The sequence below is a fragment of the Oncorhynchus clarkii genome, chromosome 17, assembly GCF_045791955.1.
Source record: "Oncorhynchus clarkii lewisi isolate Uvic-CL-2024 chromosome 17, UVic_Ocla_1.0, whole genome shotgun sequence".
NCBI lineage: Eukaryota > Metazoa > Chordata > Actinopteri > Salmoniformes > Salmonidae > Oncorhynchus > Oncorhynchus clarkii.
In genome coordinates this window covers 40841337-40867851 of record NC_092163.1, presented here as the reverse complement: position 1 = coordinate 40867851, position 26515 = coordinate 40841337, and the positions used below count along the sequence as shown (strand labels likewise).

At 43.6% G+C, this 26515-nt stretch overlaps 3 protein-coding genes across 4 annotated transcripts; 1 reads left to right on the top strand and 2 right to left on the bottom strand.

The window, feature by feature from the left end:
- Positions 1-1557: 1557 nt before the first annotated feature.
- LOC139370858 (retinoblastoma binding protein 5) lies at positions 1558-9606 on the bottom strand. Of its 2 annotated transcripts, none has more exons than XM_071110667.1 (14): positions 9445-9606; positions 8994-9019; positions 8687-8859; positions 8170-8310; positions 7697-7859; positions 7457-7566; positions 7145-7264; positions 6900-7053; positions 6622-6693; positions 6319-6436; positions 6165-6234; positions 5780-6021; positions 5461-5679; positions 1558-2237 (listed from the first exon to the last, which is right to left on the bottom strand). In XM_071110667.1, exons 1-14 carry the CDS (start codon positions 9461-9463, stop codon positions 2185-2187), a joined length of 1680 nt encoding a protein of 559 aa, XP_070966768.1. In that variant the 5' UTR covers positions 9464-9606; the 3' UTR covers positions 1558-2184. The 2 variants fall into 2 exon arrangements, with proteins under 2 accessions (XP_070966768.1, XP_070966769.1); XM_071110668.1 differs by having other exon boundaries at positions 5602-5679; positions 9445-9587.
- A 1387-nt stretch (positions 9607-10993) lies between these two features.
- LOC139370857 (cryptochrome-1-like) lies at positions 10994-21491 on the top strand. The gene is made up of 14 exons (XM_071110666.1): positions 10994-11135; positions 12265-12437; positions 14678-14786; positions 14943-15085; positions 15166-15350; positions 15526-15623; positions 15807-15947; positions 16457-16768; positions 16931-17082; positions 18905-19107; positions 19294-19392; positions 19548-19631; positions 19756-19958; positions 20268-21491. The coding sequence occupies exons 2-14, from the start codon at positions 12280-12282 to the stop codon at positions 20280-20282; spliced, it is 1902 nt and encodes a 633-aa protein (XP_070966767.1). The 5' UTR covers positions 10994-11135; positions 12265-12279; the 3' UTR covers positions 20283-21491.
- Positions 21492-21719: 228 nt separating this feature from the next.
- LOC139370802 (transmembrane protein 263-like) lies at positions 21720-25856 on the bottom strand. The gene is made up of 3 exons (XM_071110576.1): positions 25466-25856; positions 24596-24680; positions 21720-23622 (listed from the first exon to the last, which is right to left on the bottom strand). The coding sequence occupies exons 1-3, from the start codon at positions 25472-25474 to the stop codon at positions 23315-23317; spliced, it is 402 nt and encodes a 133-aa protein (XP_070966677.1). The 5' UTR covers positions 25475-25856; the 3' UTR covers positions 21720-23314.
- Positions 25857-26515: the final 659 nt, after the last annotated feature.

Sequence of the window (26515 nt, the reverse complement as noted above, 5' to 3'; positions counted from 1 at the left end):
TGTTGATTCCACAATGTGATCAGACGAGTGCATTTAGCTCCACCTTGCCTTCCATGCAGAGCCTCCTTACCTATTCCGTTCCTTCCCGATTTTCCTCCAGCCATTTTGTAAACCTGTTTTATTATGAAGTCTTTTCCACATCCATTTCCATGTGGTCCTCCACTCTGAGCTGTCCTACCTGATCTGAAGAGACCAGAGCGCAATATGGCCTTGGGTTCCACCTGTCAACTTCTTTCCCATCAGTGTGTGCATAACTAAAAGGACACAAGTAGAGGGATCCCACTCCTCTAAACTGACCCATTACCACCCCATCAATAGGGTCATTGTTGATCCTCTGGGTCCTCCGAAAGTTCATGTCACCTTGACAACAGGCTAGCGAACCAGTTTTGACGATTAGAACTTAGTGAGGACTGACCATGGTGATCTGATATCTGGAAGGATTTACAGTAAATACTTGACACCCTTGGGAAACAGATTATTTAAACAAACCTCAAATAACGCCCTATTTCACATACAGTGCACTACAGAACACCACACCACAGACACTCCGCTCAAAATCAAAAAAAGTACATTCTATGGGCAACGGTAGCATATGTCGTCATTCGAGGCCCAGACATCGACCGGAACGGGACTTCTACCTGGTTTAAATACTTCTATCCTGTCCCTGGTCTGACTCCAAACTCCTGTAGTCAGCACCACCCATCCATCACCACAACGGCAGCATGCGACACCATGCCTGGCCAATTATCTAATGAGCTTGGTCTTACATAACCAGTGTGAATGACAAGCCAGTCAGCCATGCTGTGGAGATGCACCTTCTGCCCATACACACATTCCTTTATTACCCTGACAGCCTAACAGGGTGAACAGCTGTCCACACATAGGCAGTCAGACCCAACTTGAATCTTTCCTATAGGCCTACCACATTTCCATCTGCAACATTGGTCCACTCTACCAGATAAGCAATGCACACACAGGGACCAGGAAGGTTTAACTAGCCCGTTGGCCGTTGTGGTGTCTTTTCTTTTCTCTCAATCACAATTTGTTTTTTTTCCTCCTTCAATTTAAAAAAATAAAACTACTTTTGCAGTGGGTATAGGGCCATATATATTCATTTACTGGATGACCGCAATCAGCTCCATACTCTGAATTATTCACCTGTGTGAATCCTCTTGTTCCTAATCAGCTCTTACAAAATAAAGGCAAAATGGAACCCAACTGTGCAGTAGCACAAAATGGAATCCAAATGACAGGGAAAAGCTCTTCATTATCACTACCTAGCTCGCTGCCAGGCAGTGAGTGAGGCTGTATCTCACCAGGCTCCGTCCTGTTGGGGGGGGGGGGGGGGGGGAGATTGGCGTTGTAGCAGCGCCATCTTGTGCCACAAACCTGTCATAACATTCTGACGATTACAAAATGGTGCATGGCCTGCTTACCTATGATTGGTGGAGAGGATACTACTGTATGCGTTTTAACTGTAGTGAGACTTTGCATTGGGTTTTCCTGGGGGGGGGGGGGGGTCTATAGTCAGGATGACTCAATGACACAGCGGTCGAGTCAAAAACAATCTAAATGGTTTAATAACATGTATAAAAAGAAACACAAAAAGACATGTCCAGAAACAGAGTTAAAAGGAGACCAGTTGGGACACATTCCATGTAATAACTCCTGTACTGTATCTGTACATCAGTCATTCTACAGAAAAAAAAGACAGAGGGGAGAAGAGAGGTGACCCTATACTATTGCAGACTGTTGCTTCCCTCTTCTCTTGGTTTGTTTCTGTTACTCCAACAACAAAAAAACATGAAAATGAGAAAGTGTGAATCTGCTATGTTGCAGGAGTTCCTAGTCAGAACTCTCATCTAAAACTTGTGACATCATCAGGTCACATACATCAGTCTTTGACAGGAGGGAGATAATCCAGGTAACCATAGCAGCCAGCACAGAGAGAGGACAGAGAGAGACAGCCGGTAGGGAAAGTCACAGCCTGAGCAATAGAAGGCTGTGATGTCATAATGAGTCTTTTGGGGTTGTGGTGGTGGTGGGGGGGTGATACCATAATGACAGTCTTGAGTGATATCACAAAGAGTCTTGATTTTAGGAGAGTGTAAAAACAGGCTGAATTTAGGTGCCTGTCCTTCCCCTTCCAGAACCACAGGGGGCGATGATGATTATGGTGCTGGCTCAGTCCAGTCCCCCGATATCATGCTGCTTGTAGGACTGTGAAACCAGGCTCCCTGTAGGAAAGACACCAAGAATATCACACAGAATAGAGTACTCACATTATTGCCATGGCACCACGAGAGAAAGCATAGGTAGAGAGCTTCTATACATTTCAAAAATATGTTGTTTCAAGTATTTTTTTACACCAACTTTGTGTTTCCTATGACTTCTTTGAGTGTTTCTATATAATATCTGGTGGTTTTGACCCATGGAAGTTGCTCGACTAATGGCAAGACTGTTTGTTTGTCTTGGCATTTGAAGGACGCATCAGCACCAGCCTTTTCCACCTGACCGGGTTGCATGAATGATGTGGACAGCAGCGCAAGGGGTTGAGGCCCGCCTCATAGCGGACTGTTTCCTGACTACTGCCGAGGTGCGGTGCTCTTTCACGCCGCTAATAGCTGCCAAAGCATCACCCACTACTTCAGTAGCGAACTGTCCAGCCTACCAACAGACGAGGGGGTGGGGGAGGGGGGGGGGGGGGGGGGGAACGAGGTGACTGACGACGAGCTGTCTGCGCAACTGACCGACGACGCTCCTTCCGCTTAAGCTACTGCACAGCCGTTCTGAACAACACCTGAAGCTGTGGAAGACTGTCGCCCAAGACCATCCAGATCTCTGCATTTGTTTTGTTCATTGAGATTGTCTTTGTAACGAAAAGCGCTACATAAAATTAATATATTATAGCTCACAACATACCTTCTTGTCAGAGAAACACAGTCAGAGATGATGTCCTTGAACACATTAAACGTTGCCCATTTGACCTTCCCAGGTCCAGAAACTAGAGTGTATCAAAATGAATTTCAAACTTTTCCCAGAGCAGACAGTATGGTCGGTCAACGTGAACTCAACACTCAATTCAATACAGAGGCATTACAGGTATATCATGGCTCTTAGCATAATGAGTTTCTCAACAATGCAACTTGAAGAGTGGTGGGCGGTGCATTAAAAAGTCAAATGGGATTCAAAATAATAAATTCCTTCACTTTGCAACAGCAAAAGTTAGCATTGAAACAATAATGCAACTTGAAAAAGAGATGCTTTTTAGTCTATTGGAAAATAAAATCACTCTCCAACAGGGGCGACAGGTAATCTAGGGGTTGGCGCTTTGGGCCAGTAACCGAAAGATTGCTGGATCGAATCCCCAAGCTGACTAGGTAAAAATGTGTCGTTCTGCCCCTGAACAAGGCAGTTAACCCACTGTTTCCCGGTAGGCCGTCATTGTAAATAAGAATTTGTTCTTAACTGACTTGCCTAGTTAAATAAAAGGTTTTTAAAAAAATCAATTTCTCTTTTTAAATCGCCTGGTGGGTCGTTCCATGTCATTTCAGCAAATCACGACACCCACCATCTCAGATTGTTCTGAAAATCGCTTCTGTAGTTAGAAACAGATAAGATAAGCATTCCTTCAACCTTATTTTGTTTAAATATAATTTGATCTGAGAAATTAAGCTAATTGATTGCACCCAAATTGCCCATTTTTATTTATAGCATTCATATAATATAGTACCTTACATCTGATTTTGACCAAACTTTTTTCTAACAGTAGCTAGGTTTCCATCCAATTGACGACATATTTTCATGCAAATATTCTAGAATCCACAAAGAAAATATGCGCATTTTCCCACCAGTGATGCATTTCCACTAAACAGACTTATTGCAGATAAAAACTGTTTTTTATTTTATTGTATTATTTTAAATAAGTGCGTGACGTTGTAGTGCACACAAAATGTACTTCTCCGCTTAAGCTTTCGTGTACCGAATAAAAATCAAGTTCACTGTCTCCATCATTTGTTGGGTTAAATTGCAAATGTGCCAACTTTGGTCTCGACTCATGCGCTCTATCTAGCATTACATAGGATCATAGCATTACATACATCACCAAAGCAAAGAAACGCAACGTGTATAGTGGAGCTGAAGAGTCAGCAGTTTATGGACAAGGTATGGCAGCAACCAAAGAACACATGCTTTGGTTCTGTTTATCTGGCCACTGTTTCAAATGCTAATCGTGGGAACAGCACCATATAGTGGTCAGAATCTCATAATATCTGGATGTAGGACGGGACATAAACCTAACAACTTCAATGAGTAATTTCTCTGAACGGAGAAGGAAAAAAAAAAAACTTTAACCAAATTTACTGGGAATAGATTACATAAGATGAAGAAACAATCCTCAGAGCCGCAACTCCATACTACTTGTCAGACACAGAAAACGGATGCTATATACTCATCGTTGTGGTGGGATCGGTGTGTGTGTGTGTGTGTGTGGGGGGGGGGGGGGGGGGGGGGGGGGGGTGTTCTTTGGAACCCTTTGGATTCCTCATGTCTGACTCATTGTTAGTAAAACGTTTGGTCCAAATCAGATGTTACGTAATATAGTTATTGAATATTATATGAATCCTATAAACTAATAAAATGCCCAATTTGGATGCAATCAATTAGTTTAATTTCTCAGATTTCAATATTATATTTCAAAATAATGTTGCAAGAACACTAATCGTATCTGTTTCTAACATGACCAATCATTTCAGGACAATCAGATGGTGGGTTTCAAAATTGTGGAACAGGCCTGGTGTCAAGATCATGATGGATAGCAATGCATTAGGTGTTTAACCAATAAAAAACGAGTAGACATTCGAGCACAGCCTATGGCGGCTCAGCTTTGCTCCTCTCTCAGTGTCTTGCATTGTGGTCCGGCTGGATGATTTGACAGTTGTTAAAAACAAAACAGAGCACAGCAAACATCACCAATCTTTGAGCAGACAACTTGATTCCACAAATATACACAACATACACAGAGACACACACCCAACATAGACACACAAGCCCTGGTGAGAGCGAGGCAGGAGCGGAGCAGGAGGGTCAAAGGGCAAGCAGCAAGTAGACAAACCAGCCGCAGGTCAGGTCAGGAGAGAGCCAGCTAGCCGGCCGGCGGTCATGTTGGAAACCAAACAAACCCAATAATCAGAATCAAAACTAACCCCCACGCCTCGCAACGGGGAGAATCTCTCTTGATGGGATTTTGTAGTTATTAATCTGGCCCAGAATCAGTTCCCAATCAGTAGTTAGAGGCAGGTTGTGAGGCTGTGGTGTGCAGGGGTTGACGGTCTGGGGGGGGGGTGTCAATGTCTGTTTGTGTGGTGGGCGGGGGCGGGGAGCAGAGGGCTGGTGAAGCGTCGTAGCTAGCAGGATTAGCATGGCTCCTCATGTTGGCTTCATATTATATTGCATCCTTACCTGCTGCAGTCAGGCCCCCCTCCGCTCTGCCCTTCATCCCTCCTCCTCCTCCTCCTGCTCCTCCTCCCGCTACCGCTCCGTCAGGGTAGACCCTGTCCCCCCTGTAGGGTTTGGGCCTGAAGGGAAAGTCTTTCTCTTTACCTTTGGAGCCTTTTGGCCGCCCTGCCGTCTTCTTCTTGGACTTGCTGTCTCCCTTTACCCCCAGTAAGGGGTGCACCTCTACGATAGTGGGAGAAAACACAGGTCAGGGTACTAATTCATGATTAAAAAGTAAAGTGTTCATATTGTGTGTGTGTGTGTGTTTGTGTGTTACTCTCACCATCACTAGGCACCCCCTGTAGTTCGATGGTGGTGGTACGAGCCTTCTTTTTGGGCGGAACTCCCTCTGAGGATGGCTGGCGCTTTTTGTCCCCGCTACCTGTGTGGGCTGAACCATCTTCTACGGGGGTGGTCTGGCCGGCTGCATCCGGAGGGGGACCAAATGGATTCTCCTCAGGGTCTTCTACCTCTGGAGCGATGGGCAGGTAGAGCAGGGCCTTGAAGTCCTCCAGCTCCTCATCACTAACACAGGGGGAGATCAGAGACCACAATCCATATTCATCCTTGTATTACTATTGGACTTTTCTATTCAATTGCAATGCCTATTTACAGCTATAAGGCTGTCACCATTGAAAGACCTGTCTACCTTCATCAAACACACTTACCTGCTGCAGAATGCAACGATGGGGTCAACAGAGGTCACATCCACCTCCTCATCCTCTGCAGCATCAGCACCTGACACACGCACACACACAAATCAGTCCCTGACTAGTCACAATACAAGGGTGTGCGTGTCTGTGTGTGCGCGTGCACGTCTACCTGTTTGTTCAGGTTCACTCTTATCCTCATCCTCTATGTCAAACTCAGACTCTCTCTCCTCGTACTCCACGTTCTCATCCAGCTCCTTGAAGTCTGGGGCGAACGCACTCCAGTTTTCCTGAACACAAAAACACATAGCGTTGAGTTAGCTAATCCATTCCATCAGATTCACTTGCAAAGGCAGAGGAATCACTCTCTGAAATCAAAACCTAGGTAGCCAAGTCGCAGAAAGAGACTAGTCCAGCACCCAGACCAGTTCCGGGGTGTAGAACTCAGGTCCAACCTGTATTGTGTGTCACTCACCACTTGGTTCTGAGCCCAGATGGACACCACTCCGCTGGATATGGAGGCGATGATTGGCCGCACAGGGTGCCACTGCAGAGAGGTCAGGGTTCATAGGTCAGGAAAAAGTTCATCAGCACCATGAGTTACTGTCAATTCTGTGAATCTCCAGTACAGACAATTCAAAACAGAGGCAGCACATCCTCCAGAAACAAGGCAAAAAAAAGAGAATAACTCAAGAGAATTAGCTAGTGAGAGGAAGAGGGCTGGAAAAATAAAGGTTTTGGGTGGTTCCTTACAGCCACGTCCAGCAGTAGTTCTCCTCTGGTTCCATGGAGGATCTTCACCAAGTTGCCAATGCTCTTCTCCCAGATGTACAGAGCATGCTGTCGGGCTGAACCAGCCACAATGTACTCCCCATCTCCAGAGAAACAACACCGCTTCCAGGGAGTCCTACAGAGAGAGGGGAAGGAGTGAGGGAAAGAGATGTATCAAAGTGAGCATGTGTGTGGTTTGTATGCACAGCGAAGGCATGTGTGTTCACCTGTTGACAAGGTCCTGTAGTTTCTGCATGGGCTCTGGCTCCCCGTCTCTCCCACAGGTGAGAATCTCCCTCCCGTCATACACCCTGATGATTCTGTCTGCTGTGTTGATGAGGAAACAACTGGAGAGAGGAGGCGAGGAAGAGAGGAGAGAGTGGATCACGATCAGTCCTTTGACGGAACTATGAAATATTCTCCGTAAGAGGCACACAACTACTTTCTAAGTACCAGAATGATTTCCCACACAAACATAGTCCTATTGCCTTTCAGCCTTCACCAACACACACTGATTGGTTTCCTCTCAGTCTTCTCACCTGCCCTTGCGCGCAAACTCTATGGACTTGATGGCTGTGGTATTACTGGTCCCTGTCGTCACCCGAAACGATGCCACCAGATCCTGTGTGTCCGTGTTCAGCACCAGAATCTGCAGGGTCATATCAGTGAGAACAATAAGCTCACACACACATATAACCTGTAAAGTGCTAAATAGAAAAATAATATGGCAAAATGTCTGATCCACAAATAAATAAACCCAGGCCCCAGTGACCTCTGACCTTTCCTTTGGCGTTGCCGGTGTAGATGTACTCCCCCCGCCGGTCGAAGGCCGCCACCACATTCAGGTCAGAGTCGTCATCCACGGGCAGAACCACGTGTTTAGAGTCAGACAGGGTCAGCAGCACCGGAGCGGACTTCATAGGACACACCAGGACTTTGTCACTGAAACAAAGGACAGGTTGGGATTTCTATACTTTTCCATACCGTTACTCCCTTATACCGTTTTAGATAAACTACCACTTCACAGACTTTTGGGTGTGTAAGGGTTGAGGTTAGGCGTAACAATAAATTAGGAATCATAAGAGGCCTGAGGTGTAGGCTGAGCTAAGGTCGAAGTATAGTATATATATATTCCAAGGTGGGTGGGGTCGGTGGTACTAACTGTACTTTAATGGATGGGGTTAGGAGTTATGAGTTAGAAAGGACAAGACTAGGCTGAGGTATAAGACAAGTTGGACATATAGAAACTCACAGGTCTCTGGGGTGGTACTGCAGTTTGAGGATGGGCGAGGGGAAGCGGAACCTCTGGTCACAGTCTCCAGTCAGGACGTCCCATAGCGACACTATGTTATCTGTAGACGCACTCACCAGCTTGTGACCGTCTCGACTCCAACTGCAGAGGCACAAGGTTAAGGTTCAGGACAGTTAAGATTCAGAACCACACTAAAAACAATTCAGAACCACAGTCAAAACACCTTTTGACAAGTGCTCCAGGACCAAATCATGGGTTTGAGTAAATAAAATAACATTTTAACATATATAAATGTAAGCATAGTTTGCTGATTCTAAAAAGTGTTTGTGCTACAATGTTGGGGTCCATTCCATTTGCAATCAATTCATAAGGTAAACCAAACAGCAATTCCAATTCTTCCTAATTGAAAAGTATTGAAGAAAATTGGAATTTCAGTGTACTTCCCGAATTGACTGCAATTGAAATGGAATTGACCCCAACCCTGGTGTTTTCCCTTTCTCGTGGCTCGCTTTCTCACCACAGTGAGCAGACTGGATGAATGTGAGCGCTGATGATCTTGGCGATGCCCCGTGTCAGGAAGTCCCAGATGACGATGCGTCCGTCGTTGCAGCCCACCGCCAGAAGCGTGCCCCAGCGGTTAAAGGTGCATGTGAGAGCCATACTGATACAGTCCAGAGTGCCATCGGCCTCCTGTTAATGAGATCGCAACTATATGTGAAGACACTCACACAGACACAGATGTATTCATCAGGAAGTCGCTCTGGATAAGAGCGTCTACAATGTAAATGACAAGTAACATGTAGAACAAGATTGGAATGGCTTACCTCTGGATAGTTCTGCCCGAACGACTCTATAGAAAAAATAACAAATCATGTGGTTAGCTCTCTAGTACATATAGACTGACTTAGGTCATATAACAGCTGGAAGAACACACAATCCACAGACTAGCTAACGTTACTGACTGTTTACATTATCTGAGTCCAAATGACAGTACCATACATACGAAGATCGTTCATTGGCTAATGTAATGGCTAACGTCTAATAGTAGTAGTTGCCTGCTATTTTGCGGTGTGATTTCACCTTGTAGTTAGAAGGTAAGATTAACACTGGAAATAAATAGATTGTATTTATCCCTAACGTTACTTATACTCCGACTGCTTTGTATAGCGTTTGGCGTTCGTTAATTAGCATGCTAGTGCTGCCAAGCTACAATATCATCCTTTACGTGAAGTCCTGCACCCAATAAATTATTGAAGAATTATAAATTATCCTTACCGAGCAACTCTAAATTCATCGCTGACCAATTTTGAGACCACGAATATCAAAAATAAACAGTATTCAAGTCGATGTAACCAAAACACAGACGTTTAGCTATGTAGCTCTGTTGCTAACAAGAGAGTGACTGGCGCCTAGCTAACGAAGGACCCCAAACAAAGTGACGCTGAAACTGCCCAAATAAAAATCTATACGGATTTAATTCATTTTATCGTATGTTCAAAGTAAACTATTTGCAATTATGTTTTTGATTTTTGTACGCATGATTTCAGATACTTATTCAACATCTGAATATATGAACGTGTACGTTATTTAATTCATAACATCCTCCATCCAGGCCGACACAGTTGCTCTTGTGTCCATGTTCTATCAGGCAACTGCATTACACACAGGACTCTAAAATCCTACCACCCGTGAACATCCGGGTCTTTCCCAATGTAACCAATCACAAAATACACGGAAAAACAGGGCGGGGTTTCAGGTTATAGAAATTAAGTTATTCCATATAAAATACATATTTTCAACCTACAATGAAAACATAAATGGCACGAAAACTACATAAGAAATCATATCTAGTCCACCAAAAGTCCACCTCTAAATACTAGAAAGTCAATAGCCCGGCAGCAACCAGTCACAAAAATGACCCGCACAGACAGAAGGGGAACCCCAGAGATGTCACAGGGGGCTATAAATTTGAAGCAGCATTTACACATTTTCTCATCACCAAATATGGTAGTGAGAGGAAGTCCGGTCGCGAGTAGTGGAGAGGATGAAACTAGGTGAAACTTGGCCGACATTCTGCATCTAGGAGAGAAAAGTAGGAAAGGAAAGGAAGAAGGAAATTAAATTAGGAAAATGAGTTAGGAAAGGAAGAAAGGAGCTAGGAAAGGAGGAAGAGGAGGAGAGGAATGGGAGCTAGGAAATGAGAATGGGAATCTATGAAAGAAGAGGAGGAAAGACAAGGAAGCTAGCAAATTAAGTTAGAAAAGGACGAAAGGCTGGGAAAGGAGGAAATTAAACGGAGCTAGGATATCAGGAAAAGAAAGGGAGCGGGGAAAGGAGGAAAGGAATCAAGGAAAGAAAAGGAGTTCACATGTATGCGGTAGGGATTATCACGGCCAGTAGAGAGGAAAGGAATCTAGGAAAGGAAATGGGGCAAGGAAAGTAATCTAGGAAATAAAATAAATTCACGTGTATGTGGTAGAGATTAACCACTGCCAGTAGATAGTATTGGTTTTAGTGACAGGCTAGTTTTAGTCACAGGCTACTCTGCGAGGCTGCAGCTGGATGCATCTCAAAAAAGTACCCCCGATCGTTCCATGCCGCAAAAACGTGAGGAAAGGCCTACTGCGTCAACCAATTAGATTTCTAGGTCGCTTCTTTATTGCTTGTTGGGGCGTGTTGCTTGGAGCATAGAACTTTGTAACTAGACAGTAAAGTCACTGTGCTTGGAAACAGACATCACATTTATTCATTTATATTTCTATATCACGTGTTGTTCTGGAACATTGGTCATGCGCAGTAGCTAGAACAGTTATGCAACTGTCTTGTTCTTGCATTGCGAGAACTTAACTGTACACCACAAGAAAACCCCGACTGTTTGATTCACACTTGGAGAGACCACCCGTGGAATTAAACGATCCTGTCAACGGTAATGACATAAGAGACACATCCTTGACAACACATTACAGGTAAGCGATGGACATTATTACTTATCAGAATGTAGGTCTCTCTTCTTCCATGCACATGTATTATCCTTACATAAGGTACATGTAACTGACCTGATTCTGAGGCTGTGCTTTGGCAAATCGTGACCTTAGAATTATTCTGAGTTAATTGGATTTACAATTCACAACCCTCATTGGTTTGAATAGTGTGAGGATATATATATATATACTTTTTTTATTTTTATGAATTGGGGTATTTAGAGTATACTACTATGTAGACCATCGTACAGAACAAGGCGGTCTGAAATTAACCGAAATTGGCAAAGATGCATATAGAACCTAATAATTCCAAGTTATCAAAAAACAAAGTTGTCTGACCATTGGTACGGCATAACATTTGTATGTGTGTGTGTCTGAGCTTTCTGAACAATTTGTGTGCAGTTATGCAGTGTATATTATGTTGATGATGCTTGTGGTCTAACATTTCTGATGTTACGGTGACCAAATCACCTACACTGTGTCATAAATTTGCATGCCACAAGCTGTACTATCTGAGTGTGATATAACTTCATTTAAAAGTTGGGAGACTAAGGGTATTGTCTTTTTTTGCAAGTTGATAAAAAAATATAATGGCAATATTTATTTATATTGCTTTCGTGCATTATTGTATTTTTCTGATTTGTCCGCAAATTGCTTTAGATGAGATCGTTATTTTCTTGTTAGAAAAACGCAAATAATGAGTTTTAATAAGTCAAACTAATTGGAGACTGAGATTTGAAGCAGTGCTTTGCTTGGTTTAGGCTAGTTGTACTGTGTTAGTCCCATTTGACTCTCAGCTCTATGCATCATATAGTCTGTAACAGAAATACGATAATCAATTGTATACTTTTTTGTACATTGTTTCTAACAAAAGTAATTTTCCAACTGAACATGCAACTGTACAATTTCATTCCAATAACCATTACATTATGAACAATTAATTTTTGAATTGTGTAATATTAATATTATGCTTCTAACTTCCAGTGTATTTAATAATCAGTTCTCTGCTAAATCTTTTTAGTCTTTAACTCTTTCCATTTTTTTTAAATGTGACCCATTCCCTAAAGTACGTACTGTGCTTCTAAATATTTAACATTTCTTGTCTTTTTTCCAGGCCCTGTTTTTGAACATGACCAAGAACTCCATCCACTGGTTCCGGAAGGGACTGCGTCTCCACGACAACCCGGCCCTGCTGGAGGCTGTGCGTGATTCAGACACGGTGCGCTGTGTATACTTCCTAGACCCCTGGTTCGCTGGCTCCTCCAACCTGGGGGTCAACCGGTGGAGGTGAGGAACAACAACAGTAACTATTCACCCATCAACCAACCAGTCAATACGATTCTATTGTCCCAGTAGATTTAAATGAATTGTCCATGCTCGGAACGCTTATGTGTTATTAACATAAATACAATTCAATGGTTATTACAGAGTGGGTGAGGTAGGTTGGGTTGAACTCTGTTCCGTTTGAATTCAAGAAGTGAATTGAAAGTCCAATTCAAGATTTTGTACAAATCTTTATTGAAAATCAATGACACTGAATTGTCCCAGACCCAGGTGTTCTAGTGGTTATAGCATTGTGGTGGTTCTCAGAACAGCTCCCTTCACACAGTTGCCAATATCTGGCCTTGCTAAAGAAGATGGTAGTATGGAGTGATGAGATGTGCCGGCGGAAAGCCTGGACCCTGACATCATCAGGTAGTTGTTTGGGCCCAGCAGAGTAAGGATTGCAGCAGTAGGCCCATATTGTAATGAGGTCTGCTTTCAAGATAAAAGTAGTGACTTCTGTATGTAGCTATTATGGTGGGTTCTGAAAGTTTGTGGATCCTATGTTTGAGTCTTCTTTTGGGTATCTACTAGGCTATTCTCTTTTAAACATTGGTTGATGGCGAGCAATGTGAAATAGTGCAGTGGTGCTTATCCCTTGGTCCTTTTAACTTAAGAGGAGGAATACAAATGGGATGAATTGCAGGCAAAAGCAACAGCTTCTCTTTTCTGGTGACAGTTAATTAAGAGAGCATTAATAGTGTAATATAAATATTTCCCTCCAAAGTACTTACCGTTGCCTCGGCCAGACAAAATGTTATTTTCACGTTCTGTACAATTTAATAAATCCTCTCTGGGGCCATTCTTTCTGGCATCTTTCAAAGACTAAAGAGCGTAGAGCCAAGGCCTGTAAAATGGCGTCGTTCAGGCAGGGAGACGGTTTAGTGTGCCAAAAGAGAGTTACATTTCCTGAGGCTGTGGTTGCTATTGGGATGACCTACTTTCCAGCAGGCTGTGCAGTGGCAGAGCGGCCTAGCTTGATCTCTTAACTGCTCAAGCAGCAGGAGGCGGTAGTGGCCCTCGGATCCGCAGCTGGATTAGCCACCTTTTCAACTGTTAACACCTATACTTTCTTTGTTATTTGATCTGGAAAATTGCTAGTGTGAAGCAACAGACAGATAGCAGGCCTATCGGCTTATCTTGTCTCTCTCCACAGGCGGTGTGTTTATCGTTGTCTTCAAAGGTGTTCAGGTGTTTACTCAAACACCAGACAAACACACCATGTATCACCTGCTGCTCTTCTCTCAGGGGCTGTTCTTACGCTGAGCAGAAGGATCACAGCATTTTCTGGTGACTACGTTCAGTCAGTCATTCAGTCACCTGGGATGCTATGCTGTGATGCCGCTAACTCAACCATGGCACAGTTCCCATGCCAAATATTACATATGCAACCGTGAGGACTGAATCGGTGCCCCAATGACATGACTTACTGCGTAAATGCTGGAAAGGGGACGTAAATGCGAAAAGGCAAATGTGAGCTTCAGAAAGTTTGCGTGAAATAATAGTTGTTGAAACCGGCATCGTTACACGTGCGGTGATGTAACAATTCTGATGTCATCATTGCATCACCGTCATAACATAAATGATGGACATGTGGTCAAAGGGCGTCGGTCTGCTTCTGGGAAAGGGATTAAGAGTTTATGTATTTATATCCTTGATCCAACAAACATGTTCTTATTCATTTACTTATAATGTATTATTGAGTGGGACTTATTAGGGTTTCATTCAATCAAACATGGTGTCAGGTCTAAGTAGTAAACATGGTGTCAGGTCTAAGTAGCAAACATGGTGTCAGGTCTAAGTAGTAAACATGGTGTCAGGTCTAAGTAGCAAACATGGTGTCAGGTCTAAGTAGCAAACATGGTGTCAGGTCTAAGTAGTAAACATGGTGTCAGGTTTAAGTAGTAAACATGGTGTCAGGTTTAAGTAGTAAACATGGTGTCAGGTCTAAGTAGTAAACATGGTGTCAGGTCTAAATTTGATTTGATTTGATTTGATTTGAAGTAGTAAACATGGTGCCAGGTCTAAGTAGTAAACATGGTGTCAGGTCTAAGTAGTAAACATTGTGTCAGGTCTAAGTAGTAAACATGGTGTCAGGTCTAAGTAGTAAACATGAGTCTCTTTGCGCTCTGAGAATGCCCCTGAAGCAGTGTCCTCTCCAGCATGGCCATGTAGTGACGGTCGTCGTCCCTCCTGTGCTTCAGGTTCCTGCTGCAGTGTCTGGAAGATCTAGACGCAAGCCTTCAGAAGCTCAACTCCCGTCTGTTTGTGATCCGAGGCCAGCCGGCCAACATCTTCCCCCAACTCTTTAAGGTGAGACCCCTTTTCCCTCCCCTCTCCCTAGCCTCTCTCACCCCCAGGGACAGCAAATATTCACCATGCTGTATCAGTGTTTGCCGACCATTTCAAAGCCGATCGGTATATGTTGTTTTAACCCCAGTGTGTGTCTGCTGTGTCCTGTCCTCTCAGGACTGGAACACCTCCCAGCTGACGTTTGAGTGTGACTCTGAGCCGTTCGGTAAGGAGAGGGATGCAGCCATTAAGAAACTGGCCACAGAGGCCGGAGTGGAGGTCATCAGCAGGATCTCACACACTCTCTACGACCTGGACAAGTGAGTGGGACACCCGGGTGACATCACTTGGAGGTTTGGATTAAAAAGAGCCCTAACTGAAACCCCTCTCCTCTCTGCAGGATCATAGAGCTGAACGGGGGTCATCCTCCTCTCACATTCAAGCATTTCCAGACATTGGTTGGCTCCATGCCGCCCCCCGATGCCCCAGTAGGGGCTCTGTCCCGGGCCAGCATGGGTCGATGTGTCACCCCTGTCTCAGACAACCACAGGGACAAGTACGGAGTACCCCTATTGGAGGAGCTGGGTAAGACACCTTTTCTATTGGAATGGGTGTCCATACTTGCTTCATGGAGTTGAACATTAAACTGTTTTAGCAATTCTTTCGAGTCTGTCCAGAATGGTTCTTAGGGGCGGAAAAAGAGAGTTTTCGAGATAATTTACCTGAAATGTCTAAACATGCTCTGTGTTTCTCTCCCCAGGCTTTGATACAGAGGGCTTAGCCCCAGCCGTGTGGCCAGGAGGAGAGAGTGAAGCTCTCACCAGGATAGAGAGACAACTGGAACCTGACCTCTCCACTGTACGTAACCACACACACACACACACACACAGACACACACAGACACACACAGACTCATTAGTAATTATGTCTTATATCATAGATGTGAATTTATTTTTATGGTGAGCGAGGGTTGCAGATTTTCCTGTCCAATTATATCATATATGTATCATATATTAATCCTCCACCTTTCTCTCTCTCCAGGCGTGGCAGGTGAATTTTGAGAGTACCAGGAAGACCGCCAGCCCCCTGCTGCCCAGTCCTCTAGGTCTCAGCCCCTACCTCCGCTTTGGATGTCTGTCCTGTCGACTTTTCTACAGCAAACTGGCAGAGCTCTACAAGAAGGTACAGTACCTCACACACATAACTACATCTACTACATACTATCACACACACATCCATCCCTACCGAACACCAACACACATCCGTCCCTACCTAACACCAACACACGTCCATCCCTACCTAACACCAACACACACGTATCCGTACCTAACACCAACACACACGTATCCTTACCTAACATCAATACACACGTATCCTTACCTAACACCAACACACACGTATCCTTACCTAACACCAACACACACGTATCCTTACCTAACACCAACACACACGTATCCCTACCTAACACCAACACACACGTATCCTTACCTAACACCAACACACACGTATCCCTACCTAACACCAACACACACGTATCCCTACCTAACACCAACACACACGTATCCTTACCTAACACCAACACACACGTATCCTTACCTAACACTAACACCAACTCTTATCTCAGGAAACTATCACATAAGATTGCTCCTGTTTTCCTCACGATTACATTCTCCTCTCTCTTCTCTCCTCAGGTGAAGACGAACGGCAGTCCCCCCATCTCTCTCTACGACAAGCTGCTGTGGCGTGAGTTCTTCTACACGGCCGCCACGAACAACCCCCGCTTCGACAAAATGGACGGGAACCCCATCTGTATCCGCATCCCCTGGGACCGCAACGCAGAGGCTCTGGCCAAGTGGGCCGAAGCCAAGACTGGCTTCCCCTGGATCGACGCCATCATGACTCAGCTGAGGCAGGAAGGCTGGATCCACCACCTGGCCAGACATGCTGTGGCCTGCTTCCTGACCAGAGGAGACCTGTGGATCAGCTGGGAGGAGGGCATGAAGGTAGAGAAAGACGGAGGGTGGTGTGGAGGGAGGGAGGGGTGGAGGAGAAGAGGGCTGGGAAGAGGGCATGAAGGTAGAGAGAGGGGAGGGAAGGAGGAAGAATCAGAAGAGATACATATTATGTGTGAATGACCGTGTTGTTGTTCTGTGTGTGTCTGTCAGGTGTTTGAGGAGCTGCTCCTGGATGCAGACTGGAGTGTGAACGCAGGCAGCTGGTTGTGTCACTCCTGCAGTTCCTTCTTCCAGCAGTTCTTCCACTGCTACTGTCCCGTGGGCTTCGGACGAAAAATAGATCCCGAAGGAGACTTCGTTAGGTTGGAATAGCTACATGCACGCACACACAAACACCCACACACACAAGACGCACACAAGACGCACACAAGACACACATATACAGTGCCTTGCGAAAGTATTCGGCCCCCTTGAACTTTGCGACCTTTTGCCACATTTCAGGCTTCAAACATAAAGATATAAAACTGTATTTTTTTGTGAAGAATCAACAACAAGTGGGACACAATCATGAAGTGGAACGACATTTATTGGATATTTCAAACTTTTTTAACAAATCAAAAACTGAAGAATTGGGCGTGCAAAATTATTCAGCACCCTTAAGTTAATACTTTGTAGCGCCACCTTTTGCTGCGATTACAGCTGTAAGTCGCTTGGGGTATGTCTCTATCAGTTTTGCACATCGAGAGACTGACATTTTTTCCCATTCCTCCTTGCAAAACAGCTCGAGCTCAGTGAGGTTGGATGGAGAGCATTTGTGAACAGCAGTTTTCAGTTCTTTCCACAGATTCTCGATTGGATTCAGGTCTGGACTTTGACTTGGCCATTCTAACATCTGGATATGTTTATTTTTGAACCATTCCATTGTAGATTTTGCTTTATGTTTTGGATCATTGTCTTGTTGGAAGACAAATCTCCGTCCCAGTCTCAGGTCTTTTGCAGACTCCATCAGGTTTTCTTCCAGAATGGTCCTGTATTTGGCTCCATCCATCTTCCCATCAATTTTAACCATCTTCCCTGTCCCTGCTGAAGAAAAGCAGGCCCAAACCATGATGCTGCCACCACCATGTTTGACAGTGGGGATGGTGTGTTCAGCTGTGTTGCTTTTACGCCAAACATAACGTTTTGCATTGTTGCCAAAAAGTTCAATTTTGGTTTCATCTGACCAGAGCACCTTCTTCCAAATGTTTGGTGTGTCTCCCAGGTGGCTTGTGGCAAACTTTAAACGACACTTTTTATGGATATCTTTAAGAAATGGCTTTCTTGCCACTCTTCCATAAAGGCCAGATTTGTGCAATATACGACTGATTGTTGTCCTATGGACAGAGTCACCCACCTCAGCTGTAGATCTCTGCAGTTCATCCAGAGTGATCATGGGCCTCTTGGCTGCATCTCTGATCAGTCTTCTCCTTGTATGAGCTGAAAGTTTAGAGGGATGGCCAGGTCTTGGTAGATTTACTCCTTCCATTTCAATATTATCGCTTGCACAGTGTTCCTTGGGATGTTTAAAGCTTGGGAAATCTTTTTGTATCCAAATCCGGCTTTAAACTTCTTCACAACAGTATCTCGGACCTGCCTGGTGTGTTCCTTGTTCTTCATGATGCTCTCTGCGCTTTTAACAGACCTCTGAGACTATCACAGTGCAGGTGCATTTATACGGAGACTTGATTACACACAGGTGGATTGTATTTATCATCATTAGTCATTTAGGTCAACATTGGATCATTCAGAGATCCTCACTGAACTTCTGGAGAGAGTTTGCTGCACTGAAAGTAAAGGGGCTGAATAATTTTGCACACCCAATTTTTCAGTTTTTGATTTGTTAAAAAAGTTTGAAATATCCAATAAATGTCGTTCCACTTCATGATTGTGTCCCACTTGTTGTTGATTCTTCACAAAAAAATACAGTTTTATATCTTTATGTTTGAAGCCTGAAATGTGGCAAAAGGTCGCAAAGTTCAAGGGGGCCGAATACTTTCGCAAGGCACTGTATATATATATATATATATATATATATATGCATTAGCAAGGCTGTTCTGTCTGACTACTGTCTGTATGTTATGCTGAACCAACTCCTCTGGCAGTTGTGACGAGGTGCTGAGATTGAATTTCTCCCTCTGCTTACAGACACTACCTACCTGTCCTGAAAGACATGCCAGACAAGTACATCTACGACCCTTGGAACGCCCCCATAGAGGTGCAGCGGGCGGCCAAATGTGTGGTCGGGGTGGACTACCCCAAACCCATGGTGAACCATGCAGAGGCCAGCCAACTCAACATAGAGAGGATGAGACAAATGTACCAGCAGCTGTCCAGATACAGAGGACTCAGTAAGTATTTTTCTCCCTCCCTCACTTTGTATTGAACTCTCTCTCGCTTTTCTTTTTCACTCTCTTCCTATCACCTGCCCACTCTCTTTTTCTCCTGCTCTGTCTCTCTCGTTCTTTCTGTCTGCCTCTATCGCTCTCTTTCTCACACTTGGTAATTCATTATAACGTGTGTCTCTCTCCCAATAGGCTTACTAGCAGCTGTGCCGACCATTCCCATTGAGGATCTGAATGCGGTGGCATCGCCCTCTACTGGTAGAAAACACAGCGGGCTCAACAGCCATCATGGTGAGCAAGGCTCATTTGCCTAAACCTCCTTAGATACCATTCATACATTATCCCAAATAATATCACACCACGACTGCAAAGTTAGCACACTCTAACCCACACTCCACCTCTCCTCTCCTCTACCCTCCCCTCTCCCTCTCTTCTCCTCTCTCCAGGCTGTAGTAGAGTAAATGTGAACGGTGAGGAGCTGCTGGGACTCAGTGGAGTGAGGCCACGACCTGGACCAACATGCACTCAGAGTAAGTCTAGACACAGTATTTCATATCTGACTGGACACAGACTGGTCACAACAGTCACTTGCAGTGTTATGTAGAGGAGGACATTCTTATGGGTTTATTTCTGTTTGCCTCTTGGTCACTGCAGGCTGTGGAATGGCGCACGCAGAGCAGGCAGGATCGTCCAATCAGCAACTCTGTCGGACAAGATGTGCCCATGAGTTTGCTGTGCCTCACTATCCAGGTCATTTGGCACGGGGCGGGACTGGGAAGAGGGGGCGGGAGTCGGAACAGGAAGTGGGCAGCGACTTTCCGGCCCCTGCCTTCAAGGTGCAGCGACACCACCAACATGTAAGTCAGGGGTCAGGGGTCAATATTTGTGTTTACATTCTGTTTTCTAAAGTCAATGTTATGAACCTGGGGTGATGTCACAAAGCATGATCGATAAGTTATTAAATAGTCTGAAATATTCATATTTCTGAGTTCAGAAATATAGACTTTTAGGAGCATAGTAAAATAGACTCCACATGATCAGTTTATCAGAGCTTCTGCTTTGTGAAACTATAAACCCCTCTGGTATTTACATACGACTGTATAAACATGGTAAAACGATGTCGTAATATTTTACAATGTTGTCTTTGTTCTGTGTTTGTGTTTCAGAAGAGTACGGGTTGACAGGATGAGAGGACGGCTGTGTCTTCATAAGCTGCTGCCGTCATAGATAGATATTATTTTGTATGATATATACTGTACAGAGATGTTTAAAGACACATTTTTATTTTTTGTATAAAAAGGGAAAATTCTCTTTGTTCCCGTATGCGATGTCACATGAAGGTCCCTGAGACGTCTTAGGTTTGAGAGTTGCGAACTCAAAGATGTACTATTTCAATTAGGCAAAAGGGTCAATCAGTTTGGGTTTTTCGTAATCTAATCTTGAGCTCTTATAATGACACTAAATACCCCACCTGGGTTGAATATGAGATAGTCTATAATATGTTATGATGTCATTTATGTAAATATGTCAGTTAGACTGTGGATGACATTTTACCATACTGTGCCTTACTGTATGTGTGTGACACATAGCCATATAGCCCAAAGACAAACCATTTCACTGGAGACCTGATATTTAGGTCTGGACTACCCATGACCTTTAGGGTTTACCTTTGACCTCTAACCCTGAGGATCACAGCAGGCTGATTGGTCAAATCAAATCACCTGCTCTCTGTAGGGAAAGTATATGTAATAGCCTCAGCAGTTCATCATGTGTTGTTCTTCCACCATGTTTCTTATTTTTTCTCAAATGGAGGGTGAAGAATGTTATTCTGGGTAGAGGATGTGAACTGCCTGGACGGAAGATCAGTGTTACTGCTGGTGGTGAACAAGTGGGCTACTGTATTAGACACCCAGTAGTAATCTACCATTGCCTCTGCTGGGGACACTGCCATTGGGAGTTCTTCCCAGATTCACTAGCTTCTGAAAGATGTAGTACCGTGACATTGCTTTAATACTGTCTTCCATAGTGTAATGCACTAACTATAAGTCACTCTGGAGAAGAGCGTCTGCTAAATGACCAAAATGTCAAATGTAAATGTAATGTCAACTTTCAAGCAGAAAGTCAATCTTCAGTTTCAAAAGCTAGCAGGAAGTCAATCTATTTTATGTTGGCTGGTATCATGTAGGTTGTTTTCATAAATCTGCTTTTTATACAGATTGTTTTTTGTTTTCCCTCTGGGGCTGTACATTACTGGTTTAAAAAAATATATATATTAGCTTTAAATTTCATATACATTTTTAAATTAACTTAATTGATATAGTATATGTACCTATCTGTGCTCTTGGCTATGGAAACTATTATTTCAACTGAAATTAAATAGTTGAAAGAGACATATTGTGGGATTCCTTGTCCAATTTCATTTCTGTTCATGAATGTTTTCATTAGGCTAATTATTTCAGCGATATTGGTAATAATTCATGAACATTGGTACAATACTTTAGCTGGGGCCCTCTTCCGCTTCTGAGTTGAACCGGTTTGGAATGGGTTGCCTTTTAGCAAGACCATGTTGGTTCCAGACCGGCACCAAGGATGTGAGCAGGAAAGCTACAACACTTGACTTGTTTATCAGCAGTTTATTTAAATACACTTGACAAAAGTTAAACACTTACAAGTACTTTATCTTTTTGGTACATGGAGAAGTTTCAAAGTACACCATTGCAGAGCAGACAAAAGAACGTCAAGAGAGGATTCTATATCTGGTCTGGCTGGTTGCCAGTAAGGCCTAGATTCAATACGGACTGCAGATCTGCATAACAGCACGATTGACATTCAAACGGTAATTTCCGATTGATACATGCAGATGCGATCGGATTGAATCTAGCACTTAGGTTCAGCAGTAGAATAGTCCACCTGTTGTGTTGTCCATAGTGATAAGTAATGCAGTAACAGTTTGGTACGAAGGCTAATAATAGCAACACTCAAGAGCACTTCAACATGGCACCAGACATTACACAGAGTATGTTGCCATTGAAGAAATGCAGTCCCAATGGACTTTGCAAATCTAGTACCGTCTCCAACTATTAATTTGGCTTCATCACTTAATGCCTGGGTACACCCCAGGCCTCATTTAGACTAACAGTTGCAAAACCTTCCGCAACAGAAAGCATTTACTCCAAAGGGAAAACGTTTATCAAAACAAGTTTATTGGACAAATTGAGGTAGGTCCCTCACCATTTCAATGCGTTTGCTTCCTAGTGAGTACACCCCGGTAGCATTGACTTGAGACAACAAGGTACATCCCAAATTGTGAATGAGACAGAGGCACAATGTCAAACTTCCCACAAGACTTTATTATTATGTTGGAAAGTACAAGCATGCCAGACAGTCATATCAGCATTCTCTACCAGCAACAGCCAAGTCATGGCAGAATACAGAAACAAACCCAAACTGTTGCATTGAAATGTTGAGTTTCCATAGAAACGTTATAAAAAGGACCAAAGACAGACAGTAGAGAAACTAGTCCATCAATAAATAGATTTTATTTTCTGTAAAATGTATGACGTCTCCATTTCATATATGGATCTACTGAATAACCATGATTAAAGTGATCATATCATTTTGCCACAACATCAACCTAAACAGGGCTATTGGCTCTCAGAACCACATCACCTCCAACTCTTATTTTGGAAATGCTATCAAACTCTTTTCAGAAGACCCAAAAAGCTATCTTCACACGGTTCACTGTAGCATTTTGAAACAAGTTAATGTTCTGTGTTTGGGTTTGCGGTCACAAAAAAAGCTCATACAAAAATTCCAGCACATTATAAACCACAAACCAGGCTTTAAATGGTGGAAGAGAAGAACCCAACCTAGCATGCCTGTTTCTCTCTCCCTCCTTATATAACTGCTTTACATTGTCTTAAGGCTTCAGGGGACCATGTAGGTTTGGATGAAGACCCCCTGTACACACTGCTCAGTGAAAGTGTTTGGGGGGGACAGGAAAAGAAGGGGGAGGCTACAGAAGGCACTACTGAACATGTTTCCCCAGGTACAACTTAGTGAATGATGTACAAACGAAAAAAGAAAAAAAGAAAGAAATCAATCCACTTTGAAAACATGGCGACTAGCTTCAACTCATCACTTCCTCTTATGGCTCAGTCGGTGGGGCGATGCATCGTGTTGCGTGTCCATCATCGTCATCATCATCTCCTCCTCACTCTGCCTTGTCCTTGGTCTTGGCTCTGAACGGAACTTTGCCAGCTACCGTGGAACCCACTGATGACACGCCCCCGGCGACCGATGACACGCCCCCAGCGACCCCTTTCACCAGGCTGACGCTCATCGAGGGGACTGAAGTAACTGCTGATTTAGTGTACTCCAGACTCTTCCCACCGAGCCAGGCAACTCCTCCTACCGTGGCGCCCACCACAGTTTTACTGGCACGGAACAGGCCACCCCCGACCCGCCAGATCATGCCCGGCTGGGCTACGGGGTGCTCCTTACCTGCATCCTTCCCCTCATCTATGAGAGAGAGAGAGAGATGGGTTTTAGAACACACGCAAAACAGCTTTTTAGAAAGATAGCGAAAGACCAGAGTGAGGACCACACATCATGTCTGTTTCAGACCATCAGCAGAGAGAGGACAGAGAGAAAACAGCTTTTGTGCTTGGATATTGGCCTACACACACACAATGAATCATATCATTAAACAATAGCCAGGCATGTCAATACATTGAGGTATTATACTTAGTAACCACATTTCCACCCAGTTGTGTGAGTAAAGTCATACCAGATAAAAATCACAACAGCTGTGACAGAACAGGACGTTTTGGTACGACATAACCATCATATGGAAGTAAACACGATGACATGGTGTGTGGTCCCCCTCACTGCAACATTGGGAAACCATGCAGTTTAAATGGCATGGTATGAGAATGATCCTCCAGAGTAAGCACATTTGCTATTTAACGCAACAGTTGTGACAAACTATTGGCAGAGTTGAAGAGGCGATGGAACTATTCCATTTTTTATTTGGTACATGAAACCAATGTGAAACACTGCTACAGTGTGTGCATATTTTGTTGTTGAAGGATTCTTACGCTGATGAAAAATAAGGGCCATATGGTTTCGAAAACCATGTTGCAAGCGATGATTGGCATTTCTAAACGTTAAAAAAAAACAGCTTCAGGATTGTAGTACACGAGGTCTTTGGGAACGAAGCTAATGACTCAAAACTGGAGGGAGAAGGCAGAATGCCACCTTGAGTTTGAGAGCTACAACCTTAGCCGATCACAAACAAACATATTCCCTTAATACATCTCTACAGTTTCTTAAATAGCAACACAACCCTTTACCCTGAATTGCACCTTATCCCAGATGGTTCAAGTGTCCCTTGACAAAATGGGCTTTAAAATATGCCCACCAAGAGAGATGGCTACAGCGCAGAGAGATGTTGTTCAACGCAGTGGGCACTGTTGATGATTGTGTTATTTACCTGCTGTGGGCTCGCTTTCAGTAAACTCGGGTTCTTCTTCCACGAGACAACCTTCAGGCCGGGGCTCTGGGGTGGCGTTCACGTTCTTACAGAACAAACAATATTGATTAGGCTAGAATACATGCAATTTAATAAGTTCATACAAGTAGTACATCTTACAAATTGTTAAACCACCAACACTATAAGCCTGTTGGAAAAGTCAAAACACTGTAATCTAACACGTAGAAATGTTTCTCTGAATAGAAAGATCGGTGCAAATTCTGAGCAGCCATGAAATAGTGCTCAAAGGCATAAATAAGTAGGTTAAATAACTGCATATGATTAGTAAGGTTATGCCCTGGGATTTCTTGCACAAAACGTTCAATTTGACGGAGCCCGTCAAGCACAAACATTCAAAACCAGTGCTTGTTGGATGTTCAAAAGTTCTTACTCTTGTTGCAAAACCATACGACAATCCTCGTTTGCTTCGTGTTGATTTAAAATGCCCTTTTGTTAAATCAACCAACAATCACAAAAAGATGACAAAGCGAAGGCTACATGCTTTTATTAAAGGAGTCATAAAAAAAGTCATCCTGTTGTGAAAGCTCCAATTACCTGGTTACATGGGCTGCACAGGGAAAACACTCAAACGATAACGCAAGCGAAATTTCACACACACATAACGTCAATAATTTGGGCTGTAGATTTAGTGTAATATTTTGCTTGAAAGTAAGCACAGTGCATCACGCAGTCCGGATCTAATCAATTCCGTTAATTTCGTTCGTGCGCAATTGGGTTTATCATACCCCAATTGATATGGAGTAGCCGATCACTTTACTTATCGTACGCAAATACATAAAAATCGATACAAAAGGCCAGACTTATCCTTACCTTCACCATGTTTCCAGTAATTTCTGATGTCCGCTTGTAGAAGGGACTGCTACGCACCTGAGACGAATATTTGGTGCGCTCGTTTGTTTCCTGAAAATATTATTGCAATTTTCAGCCTGTGCCTTTATACTTTTGTTCAAACTCCTCTATTCAAAGCTATACTTTAAGAGTGTGTTGTCCTGTATTTTAACGCACGTAAAATCGTACTTTCGCGGTTTCAAACTTTCCTTAAAAAAATATAGGATGTATCTTGTTGGTTCTGCCGACGTGGCGCCTCAACTACTGCACTCGTTTTCTCCGGATCTTGCGTCACCTCAAACAGGCTGCAGCTCTCTCTATTTTATTCATGAGTGCTACATGTCTTATGTGTTCTACAGGGCAGACGGACTACATATTTTTTTCAGGAATCACTTAAAGAGAACATGTTATCTAATGGTGCCGAATTTCGAGTGGCCTTTTGGACTATAATGGTCAAAAAGATCATGACATATGATTAATTCACAAGGATCAGTACATATTTAATATTTTGGTAATACATTCATTCACCCAAATAACACAAAAGATGAGTTATTTATAAGGCTTATTTATTCAGTATTTGTTCGTGTTGGTATGTTACACCATATCAACATCATAAGAGTGAGTGTTGGTTGCCATGCCAACGGCGATAAGGTTGTTCTGAATAGACAGACAGCTGCACCACTGCCAGCCCAGAGAAAAACATCTCTCTGCTGCTGAATGGTCTCCTGTGACGGAAGTGAGTCACATACCATATAGGCTGTAATGAAGAAAACTGTGGCTCTTCCAATAATAGATGCGAGTACTGCCTGTCACACCTGCAGCCTACTTCTCTCTGTTACGTCCTAGATTCAAGCCCCTTGACATCCTGCCTTACCATGGCCTGTGGAGCAGATAAAGTATGACGGTTGAATGAACATGTTCTGCAATGTTTACGCCTCGGCTTCAGAGCCAGCCTTCTACAACAAGACGCAGCAGAACAGGTGCATGTGAAATTCAATGCAACAGTCTGTTTCCCAGTCTCCTGTACCTAAG

Coding starts and splice junctions, on each gene's coding strand:
- LOC139370858 (XM_071110667.1), bottom strand. Junction 7,265..7,456: donor GAGTTTGCGCGCAAGGGCAG/GTGAGAAGACTG, acceptor TCCTCTCTCCAG/TTGTTTCCTCATCAACACAG. Junction 2,238..5,460: donor GGGGGGCCTGACTGCAGCAG/GTAAGGATGCAA, acceptor TCTTTCCTACAG/GGAGCCTGGTTTCACAGTCC.
- LOC139370802 (XM_071110576.1), bottom strand. Junction 23,623..24,595: donor TGAAAGCGAGCCCACAGCAG/GTAAATAACACA, acceptor TCTCTCTCATAG/ATGAGGGGAAGGATGCAGGT.
- LOC139370857 (XM_071110666.1), top strand. CDS start 12,280: ATGACCAAGAACTCCATCCACTGGTTCCGGAAGGGACTGCGTCTCCAC. Junction 12,438..14,677: donor CTGGGGGTCAACCGGTGGAG/GTGAGGAACAAC, acceptor CCTGTGCTTCAG/GTTCCTGCTGCAGTGTCTGG. Junction 19,108..19,293: donor GTCCAGATACAGAGGACTCA/GTAAGTATTTTT, acceptor CTCTCCCAATAG/GCTTACTAGCAGCTGTGCCG.